Here is an 18,303-nt window from a genome sequence, read left to right as displayed (position 1 = left end):
TAGATTTGCACATGTGTCACTTTTCTTTCAGGAGCTGTGTTGGGTGCTGATTTGCTTCCCTGTCCAATTCAAGGTGCTGGTTATCACCTTTAAAGCCCTACATGGCTTGGGGCCAGGTTATTTGAAGGACCGCCTTTTCCCAGTTTCATCTGCCTGACCCACCAGATTGGGGAGACGGGGTATGTTACCAGTCCTCCCTATTAAGGAGGTCCATCTAGTGGAACCAGGAAGAAGGACCTTCTCCATGGCGGCTCCCTCCCTGTGGAACATCGTCTCCACAGAGATAAGACTGGCCCTCACCTTGATGTTCTTCTACAATGCCCTGAAGACATGGTTTTGCCAGCAGGCCTGGGAATCCAAGGTCGATTTGCTAGTGTAAATGTGTTGTTGTTGCCAGGGAGTGGGGTGAGTGTAGTGGGTTTTGTATTTGGGATTTTTATTCCTATAAACTGCGCGGAGTCACCATGAGTTGGGCAGCCATATAAATTGCGTAAATAAAGTAAGTAAATTTATGTTCAATTCCTGCTAACCAAATACCCTGAATATTACCCAAATGTCTTACTAAGCATGCCGAAGGTTCCGCAGCAAATTAAATATTAAAGGAGAGAAGGGAGATCTTGATGAATTCCACACTGCATCTTAATTACAAGGGAAATGATCCTATTGTAATTAGCAGTGCAGAAAGATTAGAATAAAACTCTCCTTATATTTTTTTAAACCACTTAGTGGGGTCTTTCTTCAGTAGTATGAAGTATATCTTACAAACTTAGCAGTGCAACTAGATCTCTCAAATGGCCATAACAAAATTGGTCAACTATTGGCATGAATTGGTCAACTGTCAACTGTCAGCATGAACTGCAGTATCATCAGGACACTGATGATACTCAGTCGTATATCTCTAGACATGTCAAAGGACCAGCTTACTTGCAGGACTGCTTCTTAATGGTATCTGTCCCACACACTCCAACAGAGTGACCGTTCTTTAGTTCCTTTCCTTAAAACACTATCATCTGTTAGGACCTAAGAGGCATGTCCTTTTTGTTGAGGCACCTGGTCTCCTCCAACATACGATTGGTCCCAAGTCTTCTGACTTGAAAGGCACTTTAAGCCTGGCTTTTCCTTGTGCATTGGAGTCAGTGTGATTGGATTATTGTTGGAAGATAATAATTGTAAGTTCCTGATTGCCAGTTAAGGACTGTTTATTGTTTTATATTGTTTACCTTGGTTTTTTGTTGGTTTTTGTTTTTGTTTTTTTGAAGCTGCCTAGAGTCACAGTCTTTGAGTTTAAATAACAACTTACATATTCCCCCCATTCCAGTGTATCTGCTTGGTACAGTTTAATGACTAATTAAGCATATAATTGATTGGGTTCCATTATGGTTTATATTAGCAATGGAGCCTTTAGCACAAATAATTATTTCAGGGTCTTTCAATTAATTTATCTTCATTCACAATCCAAAATTGCAAAATTATTTTTGGCTTTCACACAGGCAAGCTAAAAACCAAGACTTTCTTACAACATAATGTATACTAAAACATGAGGGTGGATTGGGTAATCCTAATGTCAAATTGTATTATTAAACTCTACAGTTGAGAGGTATTGTGGGAATTGTAGCCAATTTAGAACTTGGCTTGTGGTTTGTTTTGGTCTGAATGGCAAATTTCAAAAGGAGGATTAAAGGTTTGGTGTTTTAAGCTGCTCTTATTAAAAAGACTACCAGTTCTACTTCCGCTCCACTTTTAAGTCAACTGTGGAGACTTGGAAAAGATAACAAACTTGCCTATCTTCATTTCACCACTTATATTAATTAGAGGTAATCTTTTCTGCATTGAAATATTTGGAAAATAGGATAGTACAATGGATGATAGGGTTAGAATAACAGATATGTATTTCAAGGCCCCCTTAGTCCCCTTGGAACACATAAAACATTTCAGATTTCAATCTTAAATTGTTACTATTGCTATAGTAGTCATCTACTTTTAAATCAGTATAATAATAATACATAATATATAAATATAATAATAATATATTAAGTAAGCATTGTAATATAATTTTCTGGCAGATATGTGCTACATCCAATCAGTTTGTTTGCTGATATGTGTCTTGGTCCCTGCAGAAAACAAGAAACATGGAAGCAAACGACTGAAACTTGTTTATTATTATTAGTTTTGCCTTCTTTTTCCTTCAGTCATCCCAGTGTACAAACAGTAACCAAGGATTCTATGACCCTATATGAGTTTCTTTGACTTGGTTTAGATGTCATGCTAGAATAACAGTTTAAGGGCTTATGTATTGTACCTGGAGATCATTAGTGCTTTCCCTTTCACTTCATGTTCTCCCTCCCTATACTGTAGTTGGTATTTTCTTGCAGTTCCTTATCCTGTATAAATTAGGTCCTTATAGCAATTTAGGGATTAAGTTGCATTATTTTTTTTTTCTCACCTGAGAATGTTATGGCTCCTGATGATAAAATCTTGGTTTCTCTTACCTCTGAATTGGTTCTTTGACTTAACTATGGCATAACATTTTCCAGAGGGATAGAACTTAATTTGCATTGAACCAGCTCTGTTTACCCTAGGCTTTGAATGATGCTGTAAAAATTCTGAGATCATACTAGGCAGCCAACCTGTGAATGATTGGTGGAGAAGCTGGCTAAATTAACACAGCTATTTGCATGAAATTAATTAGAAATCCCCAGCTTCACCAAGACTAATACACAAATAATTTGGCAAAAAGTATTAGCATAGCTAAATGTTCCTGTTGACTTCCTGTGCCCACATTAAGAGAGGTGTGTGATTAAAAATTTATAGCTCATTTTTCCATTCAGTCACTGATAGATAGCAGTATTGGGCTGAATCCAACAGTACATAACCAAACTTCCCCTTGCACTATGTGATTTTCCTTTAATCTTTTCCCCCACTTCCCCCCCTTCCTCTGTATGTACCTTGAAAGGTTTCCTAACATTCTAGTACAGATCTGGGGATGCACAAGGAATGCATTTCCGCTGATGGATGCTATTCTTCCTGTAGAATGATATTACTGGTAATTAAAGTTCAGCTTGGTTTTCATTGTGTGTTGCTATATCTAGATAGTACTTGATAGCAGAAATTAGTTTAAAACTATGAATGTTGATTTACCCACTAGTGTTAAAGAAAATTTAACTGGGACATCTAATATTAAGCTTAATGAGGTTCTCTTGAGCTATATCCAGTTTCATAAAGGCAAGTTTGTGTTCAGTTTTTTAACCACACAGTTTTTGATTTGTGCTGCTGATGCCCTTTCAATATACATGAGTTGAAGACTCACATAGAGCTAAAAGGGGGTTCATTTGATAGCTCAGATGTGCTAGCAGTGATAAAGTTAAGCCACTGAAAGGTTTAACAAGCCACTTAGACTATTATTTGAAACTATAAATATGAGATAAAGTATTCTAAATATTTAAATTAAGTTTTCTAACAGGACTATTTATGAAAAAGCTACAAATATACAATCCCATATTTGTATAGTCCCCCTGGAGAACTTGGGGGAAAAACTGTTCTACTTCAACCTTATGCATTATAGAGTTATTGACCTGTGGCAATTTCTTCCGTTTTAGTTCTGTGTGTATAAACCTGAGGCAATTGTTTCAGTTTATATATAGGGGTATGGTCACTTTCTCCTATGTACTATTTAACAGCTGTTACATGATTCAAGAACTGGAACTGATGGTGTTCCAGAGGGCCTTAAAGATCTGGCTGTTCTCCCAGGCCCTGGGCTAAGGTGGTTGGAACCCCTTGTGGGATCTGTTTGCGTATATTTTTATGTCAATATATAATTTGTTCTTCATTTATCTTGTTTCTGGTTATCTCCAGTATATTGCACTTTATGTTGTCTGTTATATTGCGAGCTGCCCAGAGTCACTCTGGAGTGAAGCAGCACCTAAATCAAATAAACAATGCAAAAATCTTATAATGGGGGTATTTGCATTTCTTGAGAAGGTATCTGTTTTTTTCAAAACAATTTATTTTAATACTTTCCATTATGTGGAGTTTAGGTATGTCTAGAATTTCACAGCATTCAGAATTAAACAGGAGTGAAGTTAAAAAATTTTAAAAATTAAAATCATTGTAAGAAACTTTCAGTTTACTTTTTGTTGCATTTAAAATCAATAATAATAACATAATGATCAAGCTTATTAAGAATCTAACTCTTACTAAAATGCATGGAAGGCAACAATTTTGGTTTAAATAATAAATTATAATAGAGAGACAAGAGGTGATTATTTGCTATCAATTGATGCTTGAGTAATATGCATCATTTTTTTTTCCTAGTATCAAGGTGGAAATGGGTCTAGTCCAGTAAGAGGAATGCCTCCTGCAATTCGTTCTCCTCAAAATTCACATTCCGCCCCTTCTTCTGTAAGTTTAATCTACAGATATCATTGTGATCAGCATCCAACATACAATTTCTTGTACACCTTAGAAACTTAACATTACAGAGGGTGTGGGTTTTTATATTATGTCATTTGAGGAAAATTGTTTATCCTGTTGTTTTATGTCTTTACTGACCAATTACTTGGCAATAAACTTGTACAGAAATAGAATTAATTCCCTTTGTATGTGATGTCTGGTGTGATGTTAGCATGAAATACCTGCAAGTCAGTGCTTACAAGAAGTGCCAGAAATCATATGATGAAGGGCCATTGCAAGGAAATGTAAAGAAAGAAGACAAAAAATAAACTAAAATGTTAGAAGTTGCTACTTAGCCTAAATAAATTTAAAGTCCTGAACTTTCAAATATGGTCCATTTTGTCCTACTGCTACTTTACAGTGGCATAATCTTGGAAGATGAAAGCAGTTTCTTACTGAGGAGTTTTGTGGTTGCTTTTGCTTCATCTCCAAGAGGAAAATATCTATAAGCTATTAAAAAATAAAGATTGAAAATTCAGGGAGAGAAGCTGCAATACCTACGGGAGGTAAATAGTCTTTACAATTCCATCACTTATATATAAGAGAAAATACACCCCCCCTTTTTTTAAAATGTGATTGTAGTTCTCAGTTCTACCTGGGAAAAGTAAAGATTTCACTGAGAAGGATCCCCATCCTGTCCTCCCCCCCCTCCCTGTCCTGGTCATATTCATTCAGCAGTGATAAAAGATTTCTGCTTTCATTACTATCATAAACGAAAACTATGGGTCTTTCACTATATATTTTACCAGTTCCCTAGAGCCGCTATTTTTTTCTTTCATTCTCACCCAAAAGCCTGAAATTAGACAAGCTGCTTTAATGAATAGCAAAGATATTCATTATAGAGATGCTGAATCATTTTAATATGTTTTGCCATACAAATTGTTACCATCTATAGCTGTATCCATGGATTGTGCATACTTTCTAGCCAAAAATCTAGCATAGTGACCAGCACTTATTCTTTGGTGATGTCCTTATCTGTGTGTTTCTTGATCCCCTATGGTACAGCCATTTCTATTCTAAGATGCTTTATTTTTATTGATTTAAAAAAAAACACTTGATGTACTTTGCCAGTAGTATCTCATGATTCATGTAGATCACTGGACAGCTTTAGGTTTAGAGATTGAAAAATGAAGCTCTTGCCTGTTGTGTAACTATCACCCATTGACCCACTGAAAACCCTAATGCAGATAGGTAACCCTCACAACTAAAAGGGGGTTAGTTTTAGCCCCAAACAGCTCAAGACCTAATGGGTGCTGGACACTGTTGTTGTTATTTCTTCTCCTGGTCAGCTAAGTTCTCCCCACCCATTCTTTGCTGGCAGTGGTGTCAACTTGATTGGACCAGTGTAGGTTTTCTCCTGTTTTTTCTGTCCTGTGAAAAATGTAACAAGGTAGCAGCCTCCAAAACTCCCTTAGAGCAACTGAGGGAACTAGAAAATGTCTCCTACAAGATTGACTAGATCATCGATTGTCTTGCTTGCATATGGGTTGATTGACTTGCACCAGGAAGCACATGACTCAGTTATGTCACTGAGACAGAGAAAAGTGATGGCAGGTTTTACTAACTGTTCCAAACCCTGGTGGTAGAAGAGACTAACTTCTATGCAGGCAGCCTCCCCTTTCAGATGAAACCTTTTTATAAAGACATCTTCCACTTTTCTGATGAATGATAAATACTGCTTGTATATCTAGGTTCGGCAAAACAGCCCCTCTCCTACGGCATTGTCTTTTGGGGACCACCCTGTTACGCAACCCAAACAGTTATCATTTAAAATTACTCAGGTATGTATCCTGAATTGTCAGTGTCTGCTTAGTGCTAAACATAAATGAAGTCATCCTGTTTTCTCTTAGTCTTCATTTCCACCTCCATGTTTCTGGAAGCACCATTACAATGAATCTGTGGGTATCTAATATTAAACTGAAGCACTTATTGCACTGAAATGCTAGGGGTAACTAGAAACAAACCATTCTTACTGTCTGTGCATTTTCAGTCATCTCCAGTGTCAGGTGATCTGCCAGGAGACATTTATTTAAAAAATATTAAAAACGTTTCAGAACATGTGCTTTGGGATTTAAGTTTTCATGACCTCGGTAGTTGTGCTGGAAACATCAGGCAATGAGTGAAATGGAAGAAAAGGAGGATGCTGGTCATTACTGTCAGGATTATTTACTCACAAAAATAATTGTGTGTGTGTGTGTGTGTGTAAATAAAAAAGTGCTTTATACTAAGTCAAGCTTTGGTTCTTGAAATTTAGAATTCCTTTTATTACTAGAGTCCACTGGATTTGAGCAGCCAATAAATATATATGAATGAATGAATGAATGAATGAATGAATGAATGAATGAATGAATGAATGAATGAATACATAACTAATAGCAGCAACTGTCCGTCGGGTTAGACAGTGATGTTTTTGACCGTACTTAGTTATGCTAGGGATTAAATTTGGACCTTCTCTGTGAAAACTATGATGCAGAACTACAGAACTGTAGTTCCCCTACTTTTATATATAGATGAATTTAATTTTTTCCCCTTAAATTTAGTCATAATGATGGAAAGAGGCAAGAATCTCAAAGTCCTTCCTTCAGTACTGGAAAATCTTACTCAGCCATCTTTCTGTTTTTTTTTAATTTCCACAGATATTCCCTATCCTTTATAAGGATGGAAACTTTTTTAAAATATAAAATTCTCAGAAAGCAGAATTGAGTATCTATTTTCACATTCTGCACAGCATACACAGCTCTGATTATAAGGGTGTTTCATTTTCTGGTAAAGATTAGACCCAAAAATCTAGGTCAGTGGACATTTTATCTTAGGTCCTCTTCATTAGTGTATCTCTGTTTTGTTTTGTTTTTATCTCTGGGATTTCTGTTAAAGTTAAATTTTTGTCTGGACCTTGAACTTACTTTTTTGTTGACACAAATCACTTATGGTGCATTAACTTGTTTCTTGGTTGTTAGCGTCAAATAACAAAAGCCATTAAGATAGATTTGCACTAAAGGGGGTGGGGTGGCTGATTGCCCTTTCTTTTCCTTGGAATTGGAAGGTTTTGGACTTTGTTGTAAATTTTAGAGGCTTGTAGTTTTTAATGCAGAGGGATAACCTAGACATCAGTCAGTGCTCTCTGAATAAAACATAGAAATTTATATAGTGCTCATTTTTTTTCCTCTGTCTTCCTAGAGGGAATTGTTATTTTGCTTGGGTGAAAGAGACCAGCAATAAATTAGAGGGCTCTGTTATGATGTGCATTGAATTTACTGGGTTTTTACATTCTCAACTCTCTTCCCCCACCCCACCCCACCCCCTTTTTTTTATGCAGACTGATCTCACGATGTTGAAATTAACTGCACTTGAAAGTAATAAAAATCAAGACTTGGAAAAAAAAGAAGGTCGTATAGATGATTTGCTCAGGGTAAATGCAATAATAAGATTAATAGAAATGTTGGGTTATCTGTGATAAGTTAATGGAGCAGAAGAAAATATATGCTGTTTTAAAATGGCAACTGATATAGTTGTATTTGACTCAAAATACAGAAACAAAATGGCATAAAATTTGCTTATCATATTCTAAATATAATGTCCTCCCACATTTCCATATGCTTAAAATGAATTCTTTAGCCTCACTTCTGCTGGGAATTATTTTGTAAATAAATGCCAAGGTTTTAAAGAGAAGATACAACTGTACATTTATTTATATGTAATTTATAATCAGTATCCATAATATTATACTTTCTGTTAATTCTTAGGCTAATTGTGATCTACGACGGCAAATAGATGAACAACAAAAGCTACTTGAAAAATACAAAGAAAGATTAAATAAGTGCATTTCAATGAGCAAGAAACTTTTAATTGAAAAAGTAAGCTGGATTGTATTTTATTTGTATGTAGCATGTTATGGAAAGGACACTTTCCTTTGACCCTGTAAATCAGAGGATGGGACAGGAAGTAAGAGAGCCAGTTTGATCTAATGGTGAAGGCACCAGGCTTGAAAGCAGGAGACTGTGAGTTCTAGTCCCACCTTAAGCATGCAAGCCGGCTGGGTGACCTTGAGTCAGTCACTCACAGCCCAACTCACCTCAGTGGAGAAAACAGGAGGAGGAAGGAGTATTAGGTACGTTTGCCGCCTTGAGTTATTTATAAAAATAATAAAGGTGTTAGTAAGAAAACACCTACAGGGCTGCTGTGGTTGATACCTTGTGGGATCTTTCCTCCTACCTATCTGTAGTGTCATTTGCTCTAGTATCAAAACAGCTTATAGGTGCCAAGAGATGGGGCAGTTTCCAAAAACTGAATAAAATGGATGGTTTGTGGCTACTTTGACTGAATAAATGGGTACCCCGTGGCAGCCATTTTGTGGTGAATCCATAATTTTTCAACATTTCAGATTTTGAAATTTTTCAGATGTCAAAATATTTGTGACCCTGTAGTATGGCACTTGTGATACTGAAACATGTACATTCTATTTAGCTTTGGTAATTTCAGCTGATATGCTAAGTAGTGGAAGCAAGAGGCTGTTTCTAATATGAGAAAATCCAAACCTTGAATGAAGATAACTGGGTCCTACACAATAAATAAAAGCAATGAAAATAAGTAGAAGTACAGTTATCATTCAGGACCCTAAAACTAATGGTAACATTTTTGTTTCCTTTTTTATTTAATTTTTTATTTTAAAAATTATTATTTATTTCTTAAGAAGTTGTACAGAAAGGAATGAAAAAAATTACAAAAAGCAAAAAAATCCCAAAAGAAATACACGAAAAACTATGAAATTATAAAAACAAAAAACAAGCAACCCGCCTCCCCCAAATCCAAACCACTGATTATATATCACATATTAAATATCGAACAGATTTCTAAATCTATCTTAGGAAAAATAATAATAATAATTGATAATTGCATAACATTACAAAATATCATAAAATAAATACCACAGAGGAACATATTCATTTTTTGATTAGTAGATAAAATTGCCTTTTCAAAAACAATTAAGTCACACCTCTTGAATATTTTGGTTTCCTTAGAGCACACAAGAAAAGCTGGCAAGCAGAGAAAAAAGTATGCAAGACAGATTACGCCTTGGGCATTTTACAACTGTTCGACATGGTGCTTCGTTTACTGAACAGTGGACAGATGGCTTCGCATTTCAGAATCTTGTAAAGTTAGTCAATGTTTTGTTTTTAAATTACTAGTAATCATCAGTTCCCTGGAGTGGTTGATTTATATTAGTTCAAACAGCTAGTGCTGGGACTGGTTTTATACACACCATATTATTCTGTTTTGAAAATCAGAGAAACTGTAGAGAACTTGACTTAATCAACTGCTATTCCTCCCTCCCTCCCTCCCTATTTTAGGAACAACTAGTTGAGTCTAATTCAAAAGGAGAATATTGACCACTATCTATAAAGATAATTATAAACGTAGTCCACAGATTTCAGATTGGCCATTGTCTATAAATAGCTTGCTGGTCTTTTGTTAAGGGTCTCAAATCCACAATATAGCAGGTCAGTAAGTAATTAGTATGCATGGTTGCAATAAACCAAAACCATCAAATAAGACAGAAGTTAATGGAATATATAACTAGTTTTTAAAAAGTACAATTTCTGCAGTTTAAAGACAATATTTTGATTTGCAGGCAACAGGAGTGGGTAAACCAACAAAGAGAAGATATTGAAAGACAAAGAAAACTTCTGGCAAAACGGAAACCTCCATCTACAAATAATTCTCAAGTACCTTCTGCCAATTCAGAACCTAAACAGAGGAAAAACAAAGCTGTCAATGGAGCAGAAAACGATCCATTTGTTAGGCCCAATTTACCACAACTGTAAGCTCAGAATATTTACTTGGTGGTTAAAGACAAATGGATGTATACAGGGGCATCTGTGGCAGGGTCAGCAATGTCAAAATGGCAGGCATGAGCAACTGATCAAAGCCCCCCTCCCTCCTTCAACAAGCTTTAAAAAGGGAAAGGTCTTTGATCACCTGGTCGTGTCTATCATTTTGTTATTGTTGACACACACACCCCAGGACACCACATATATGTGTTAGTACATACAATATAAATACATAAAACACCTCTCATGACTGATTGTTACAGTTTTCTTTCTGTGGGAATTCATTAGTATTAAGTGAATGGGGCTATATATAAGGACACTAGTAAAAGGGAATTATCATTTTCACACAATTTTCAGTGTGTGGTGAGCACTTAGGTTATTTTTATGTGTGATCAACATTTTTGTTAATTGCTTGCTCTCTCCCATAAAACTGAGTGAGGCTAGGGAGGAACCTGTACTCCGGGGTTCTTCTGATCATACTAATTATATCTTCTCCCACCCCTCTGAAAAGGAACTTTTTTCTTACATGATCATTTTGGTTGCAGAGATATAATAAAATTTGTTTTTTATAAATACCCATATTTGTGAAAATGTATAGCTTAGATTAGACTAGATTTTAATGGTTGATTTCAAGAGGAGTATGCTGATTTATGCAGTTAAATACAACATCTGAATATACTTTTTTTTTTAACAAATTCATAGAAGGATTTTATTCTGGATGATTCTTAAAATCTTTTTCATTATCTCTAAAGTTTGATTTCTTTGAAACTCTTATTTTAGTGGAATCAGTAGTTTAGTGTTAAAATAAAATAAAGCATGTTTCTTAATGGGTAATCCCACATTATTAGACCTCCAGTACCACTTCTCTTTTCCTAACATATGAAGCTCTTCAGACCAAAAGTAGTGGGGATACTCAACAATATAGATAGGTATTTTGTTCTCCTAGAGAGGAAAAAAACAGGGGGGCGGTAACTTGGATCTTGGAATACTTTATTCTTCATCCAACTCTTGGTTATCCAGAAGGCAATTGTTTTTGGAAAGTGCTGCAAAATAGGGCTGGGTACACTTCAAAAATTATTTGGGGAAAATCACTTATGACCTTACAGAAGCATAGCTGTCTCTCACGTTTGTTAAAGCGGATTGATTTTTTTTTAGGGTTCTCTGTGAACCTGAAAAAAATTGTGGCTGCTTTAAAAGTTGCTTGAACTTCAGTAAGCAGATTTCTTATAATGATTGCAGGACCTCGCAAAAGTCTGAAAAATGTTAGACTGTTTTAGTGAATAGAAGGTAGGTGCTGCACTCATGTCAGGTCAAAGCACAAGCTTTGTGGCATATCAGTTTTGAAGCATGCACAGCTATAATATAGAAGGTAGCCTTCTATGTGTATAGAACAGTAATGTGTTCTTTTTTTTAACATGCAGTTATTTTCCATTTGATTTTTAATACTTTATTACTTGTACTTACCCTTGTAGGCTAACGCTAGCAGAATATCATGAACAAGAAGAAATTTTCAAGCTTAGATTAGGACATCTCAAAAAGGTATGTTTAATACTTAAATGTAATCTGTTTTTCCTAATCCAATCTTAGATTTGATTAGTTTGAAGTGCTGTGACCACACAAGAAAGCCGCTGTACTAAACTTAGTCTCCTATGAATGGTAATGTTGTTGTGCCTTTCTAGAAAATCAGTTGTTTGCTTACTTCTGTATTGTGCAGATAACAGCTGCTTCATTTAAATGCTTTTAAAAATATCATTACTATGTACCACGAAATACAGTTATCCATAGAGCTCTGTGAACATACACGAGCAAAAATAAATGTCATTAGAACCAACCTGCAAACTTTGGTACATACTTAATTTCATTAAATAATTTAAAATATCAACATTTTCCTGAAAATATATGTTCCACAATTCAAAGAACAGATTCAGTTTTAAAATTCATGATAGATTACATTTCCCCTCTTTTTGAAATTATACTAATTCACACTTTTCCAAAATTAATTTAACCAGTCTTTTACTGGTTGTCCATCAACAAATATTCCTTAAATGATTTCAGTAACTCTTTTCCAGAATTGCTGAAAACTTATTCTTACCTACAACATTAAAAAGCACTTATTCTTAATGAAGATGCACATTTGAATTAATTATTTTGCTTAAATGCCAGTTGCAATGAATTTTAAAACAATGAGGTTTTTCTTCAGAATCACAGTAACTGAAATTTTAAATTAATTTTCAAAGATTATTTCTTTCTTTTTTTGTGTGTGGTCAGTGCTGCAATTTTTTAACAACTCATCTTTGAAAACTGGATTTTCCATTTGTCTTATTTTTCTTTCACTGTTGCTTCAAGCAATCTTTTAGAGATCTATGATTATACCATTAAATTTTCATTCCAATGTGATTGTTGTGCTACTTCAGTTTCCCACTAAGTAGTTGGAGGACTATTTAGAAAAATGAACTCCATATGCTATTTATATGTGATATAAAGACATATATCAACAAAATGAACCCTAGATATATATTTATGAAATGTCACAAATACAACAATACTATATTGACAGTAAGTCAATTCACTTAATAAAAAGAAAATTACGTATGTGAATAGCATATGGAGTTCATTTTTCATTATGGCTTGCCTTCCTTAGTTCTTTGAAAGTTTCTTACTTAATAAATATTACTTCAGGCAGTCCATTTTTTTCAATGTTTTTTGCACGTCCATATACAGGAATGGTGGATTATCTTTAAGGAGATCCAGTATGTTCCTACCCGCATTCCTGTTCAGGGTTTCTGTTTTATAAATTATTGCGTATAAATATTAGAATTAACCAAAGAATTGGTATCTGATCTGCCTTTAGTTTGGACTGAACTTTTTTGGGTTGGCAGTTTTTAACTCATCTTTTATGGGCTCAGAAGCTAAGCAGGCCAGGCTTGGATAATACTTGGACAGGAGACCACCAAGGAATATTCAGGCTATAAATTAGACTTCGAAGTCAGAAAGCATCCTGGAGGAAGGCAGTAGTAAACCAAATCCATATTGTTGCCAAAATAGTAAATGGATGTGTTCATGAAATACCAGAAATTGAGCTAGACTTGAAAGGACTTGACTTTACAGAAGTAGTAATCTTTTTCTTTCTTATTACTGCCGTTAAAGCACACTTCTAAATCATAATGATCTTGCTCAGGGTTTTCTTCTTGAGAAGAAATTGAGAGCCCTTTTAAGAGTCCCACTATCTATACTGCTAAACTATACTGCGTACGTGCGTGTGTGTGTGTGTGTGTGTATACATATATATCCCCTCTGCCAAATAATCACAAGGACTGGATATGAATACAAGTTCAAGAGTGGAACTACCATCAGCCACCTCCTCTACATTGATGACATCAAGCTGTATGCTAAGAGTGAACGAAACACTGACTCAGCACGGATCTACAGTGATAACGCTGGGATGTCATTCTGACTGGAGAATTGTGGCCAGATGGTAGTAAAGAGTGGGAATGTAGTTAAGACTGATGGGGTGGAATCTGGTAAGCGGGCCACATAGCAGACATACAGACCAGCTACAAGTACCTTGGTATCCCACAGTCACATGGGAACCACGATGAGGCAAGGAAGACAGCAACATACAAGTACCACCAAAGAATAAGACAGGTCCTGAAGAGTCAGTTCAATGGGAAGAACAAGATCCACGCCATCAACACGTACGTCCTGCCAGTCATCAGATACCCTGCCAGTATAGTGAGCTGGCCAAAGGAGAACATGGGGGCTGCTGATGTGAAGACTCGGAAGCTCCTCACAATGGATGGAGGTTTCCAGCCCAAGTCCAACACCCAGAGACTGTACACCAGGTGGAAAGAGGGCAGGCCGGGTCTGGTGAGTGTCAAAGCCACTGTCCTAGATGAAACCCAGAGCATACAGGAGTTACATCAGTAAGATGTAACCAAACAATGAGCTGCTGAGAGAATGCCTGAGACAGCAGCAGACATGGGAGGAAGTTCAAGCAGAGGTAGTGCCATGGCAAGACAAGATCCTGCATGGGATGTACCATCCAGAGCTGAGGTGGCTGACATTGGGAAATCCTACCAGTGACTGGAAAGGGCTGGACTAAAAGACAGCACTGAGGCACTGATCATAACAGCACAAGAACAGGCTCTAATCAGCAGATCCACAGAAGCAGGGGTCTACCACACTAGACAGGACTCAAGATGAAGACTGTGCAGAGAGGCCTCAGAGACAGTCCAACACATAGTGGCAGGGTGTAAGATGCAGTCAGGAACAGCATACACTGAATGGCACAGCTAAGTAGCTGGCATTGTGTACAAGAACATCTGCACAGTGTATGGGTTAGACCCTCCCTAGTCCAGATGGGAGATTCCACAGAAGATCATGAAGAATAAGATCCTGTGGGGCTTCCAGATCCAGATGGACAGGCAGGTACTGGCTAATCAACCAGACATCGTGGTAGTAGACAAGGACCAGAAGACAGCGGTGGTGATAGATGTAGTGGTGCCAAGTGACACCAACATCAGGAAGAAGGAGCATGAGAAGCTGGAGAAGTACCAGGGCCAGAAGGAGGAAATAGAGAGGATGTGGAAAGTAAAGGCCAAAGGGTCCCAGTAGTGGTAGGAGCACTCAGGGCTGTGACTCCTAAGCTGGGAGAGTGGCTCCAATAGATTTCAGGAACAACATCAGAGCTCTCTGTCCAGAAGAGTGTGGTGCTAGGAACAGCTAAGATACTGTGCAGAGCTCTCAAACTCCCAGGCCTCTAATAGAGGACCTGAGATTGAGGAAGTCGCATACCACCTATAGGGATGAGAGGGGATTTTTATTTGTGTGTGTGTATGTGTACATACACATGTACGTACACATACACACACACACTTTTATATTAGTGATTTCTAACATGCATTTTATTTATATTAATGTACTAGTCCATATTCATTTGTTCAAATTATACCAGTTTTCTTTTAAATAAAAATCTCATTTGTATGCACTGATTTTTAGTCTGTGGGTTAGTGCCATATTTTTCAAAAATGCAGAAAGATAGTTGCTGGTGTAGCTAATCAGTATGAATTATAATAAAAAAAAATAGCCTAATTTTGGATTTTTGTGCATTTTCCTCAGTCTCCACTGTTTTGTATCACTATATCTGGATAAGCGTGGTTAAAATGCCTTCAATATTTAAAACAGATTGGGTAAACTTTTGCAGAATTTGACCAATCAGATGCTGGATGTATTTGGTATCCCGTCAACCATTGATACAATGATTGTACTGTGTCTGATATTCAACTGTATGCTAAATTATTTTAACGGACTTCAGCTTGTGTATTTTCTTTTGGTTTCCTGTCCTGCAACTTGTATGTGTATCCCTAATGTGCTGTATATGATATTCTAGGCCTCCAAAGCATATTTGAAGTTTGGATACAGGTAGAGAAGAATAAAGTATTCATGTTAATGTTGGCTGAAGTGTTCCATGAACTGGCAGACAGGATTGATGTAGTCACCTAGGACAGTGGTTCTTAAACTGTTTGTCCCAGTTATCCCTTTTCCTGGTCTCAAATAATATCAAAACAGAATGTACTGTTTTACACAAGGGTCTTGACAGCAGCAGTCCCATACTGGATCCTCGATTCTCGAATAAGCAATTACACATTGCTCCATTATCCCTAAGATATGCTGAAAATACCCTTGGGGGTAATTTCCCCCAGTTTAAGAACTACTGATCTTTAACGTTAGAAAAACATCTTGGAATATTTAGAAATAAGAATGATAGATAACACAAATCATCCTTAATATGAATATTCTCAAACATGAGAATTTATACCTGAATATATGGGATTAAATAAACAAAGGATGGATTTGAACATAACACAGTATTGAAAAATACAAAACAGCTTGTCACAGGGGTTTACTGTAGGTTCTCAGGATTTGATACAAAAGACCCAGAAAAGCAAGGATTTGTTCAGCATTTACTTTCAATTCCCAACCACATTTCTTAGCATAGCTGGCATGGTTATTTACAGTTGGAGATACCAAACTTGGATTCTTCCACCTCCTTCCCATTTCTAGATAAGGCACAGCTGCTTAAGATTCTAAATTGCAGAGTAACTGAACCCTTTTCTCTCTACTTAATATTATGGAGCATAAATGTTTTCTGTCTGGATATGAATGCACTCTATATTGTTGACAATGCATATGTGCATTGCTCTACAGATAGTCCTCGCTTAATGACCACTTGTTCAGCGACTGTTCAAAGTTACAATGGTGCTGAATGAGTGGTACAACCAGTCCTTGAAGTTTCGGCCATCGCAGCACCCCCGCTTATGGAAGGAATAAAAGATTGCTCACTAGTGTTACATGTTGATATTATTTGAGCTCTTTAAGATCAGTAACATCCAAAAAGAAGGTAGAACAAAATAATTAAAAGAGATATATTATTTTTTTCATTGTTTAAAAATTGTTAATGTTTAGTTTCTCAAAGAATATCTTGACTAATTTTAAGTAATATGAATGGTCTGTCTCTAGTATTATCTGAGTTGATGTCCAGAGTAGATTCTGATTATCAATTATGTCATACCAAGATTGTAAATGAGAAACATGTTGGAGAAATTGACACATATAGCAACATACATATTTGCTTGTCATCTTCAGTTGAGTAGGACTAATTCTGATTGATCAGTCAGGAAAGCTTTGCATTTACTTAGGTTTGAAACTGGCTGCATTTCAGTTTGATTTATATTACTGTGCTATTGAAAAAGCCATAGAATTGGAAAGAATAATTTAGGCTATTGAGTACAACCTCCTGTTCAATGCAACTATCCAAATTAAAATATTCCTGACAGACGCTGACATCTGCTTGAATACATCCAGTGAAAAAGAGCCCACTCTTTTTCTGTAATTGGTTCAAAAGTAAAACTGCTTCTTATTGTTAGTTTTTTTCTAACAATCTGTTGCAATCTAGCTTCCTGTAGATAAATCCATTATTCCATGTTTTGCAAACCTTGACCTTCTTTTATGTGACATTTTATATTTTTAAAAAGTGCTATCATATCCTCTCTTTCTTTGCCTCTCAACATTCTCGGTTTCTTCAATCTCTCATCATATAGTTCAGTTTCTAGATCTTTGCTTGTCCTTATTGAACTTCTCTGAGCCAGTTCCAGATTGTTTGAATCCTTTTGCAAGCCCATGCATTTGATTTCTGTTTCCTAAATGAATTTTACATTAGCTACTATGTACATTTATTTTATTTTTGTTTTATTTTTAACCATTTCCTTAACCCATTTTTAACCCATGTTACAGTTTTGAGTTTTATTTCTGTCTTCTAGGAAATTAGCTATTCCACTAAAAGTTGTGCCATCTGTCAGTCAGACAGGCAGTTGTTCAACCACCTCATCCAAATAATTAATAACAATATTAAAGGGTGCTGGGCCTAGGATTGAATTTTGTGACACTTCAATTTTTGCTCCAGTTTAATGTAAATATGTCACATGCGATTGTGTGTGTGTGTGTGTGTGTGTGTAAAATATATGTATGCATTTTTCCCATTATTTCTATATCCATTTAATCTGATGCCACCCAGCTTCATTAGTTGCTAATCAGAGTGTCATAAGGCATTTGGCAAATGTTTGGCTGAATATATTATGTCTACAGCACTCCCATAATCAACTAAGGCAGGGTTCCTCAACCTCAGCACCTTTAAGATGGATGGACTTCAACCCCAGCATGGCTTGCTGGGGAATTCTGGGAGTTGAAGTCCACCCATCTTAAAGTTGCAGAGGTTGAGGAACCCTCAACTAAGGAATTTACTTGATCCAAAACAAAATAAGACAAGGTTTTGTTCTTGACAGATCCATGTTTATTTTTGGTATTGTCTACTCTAGAATCTTCCCAGGTTTGCCCAAAAAGACCGAAAAGTATTCTGTGGAACATCCAGGAGAACAAAATAGAGCAAGTGGCTAGTTTTAAGTACTTAGGCATAGTTGTTCATGCTACAGGCTCGAGGACAACGCACTGCAAATACGCTGCAGCCACC

The 18,303-nt window shown here is 36.3% G+C and overlaps 1 protein-coding gene across 2 annotated transcripts in view; it reads left to right on the top strand.

Annotated features, from left to right (window-relative positions):
* Nucleotides 1–18,303, top strand: part of TLK1 (tousled like kinase 1) — a 53,832-nt gene that overhangs the window by 16,868 nt on the left and 18,661 nt on the right. For both annotated transcript variants that reach the window (XM_088146724.1, XM_025170363.2), the window contains 7 exons: nucleotides 4,312–4,398; nucleotides 6,141–6,230; nucleotides 7,766–7,858; nucleotides 8,193–8,303; nucleotides 9,468–9,604; nucleotides 10,079–10,267; nucleotides 11,750–11,816. In XM_088146724.1, the coding sequence (XP_088002850.1) occupies nucleotides 4,312–4,398; nucleotides 6,141–6,230; nucleotides 7,766–7,858; nucleotides 8,193–8,303; nucleotides 9,468–9,604; nucleotides 10,079–10,267; nucleotides 11,750–11,816 (774 nt within the window). The remainder of the gene's footprint in view (nucleotides 1–4,311; nucleotides 4,399–6,140; nucleotides 6,231–7,765; nucleotides 7,859–8,192; nucleotides 8,304–9,467; nucleotides 9,605–10,078; nucleotides 10,268–11,749; nucleotides 11,817–18,303) is intronic.

The sequence above is a fragment of the Python bivittatus genome, unplaced genomic scaffold, assembly GCF_059951505.1.
Source record: "Python bivittatus isolate LINGU-HERP-01145 unplaced genomic scaffold, Pbiv_v1 ctg000480_np1212, whole genome shotgun sequence".
Lineage (NCBI taxonomy): Eukaryota > Metazoa > Chordata > Lepidosauria > Squamata > Pythonidae > Python > Python bivittatus.
The sequence above is the reverse complement of the archived record's forward strand: the minus strand, read 5'-3'. Positions and strand labels throughout refer to the sequence as shown.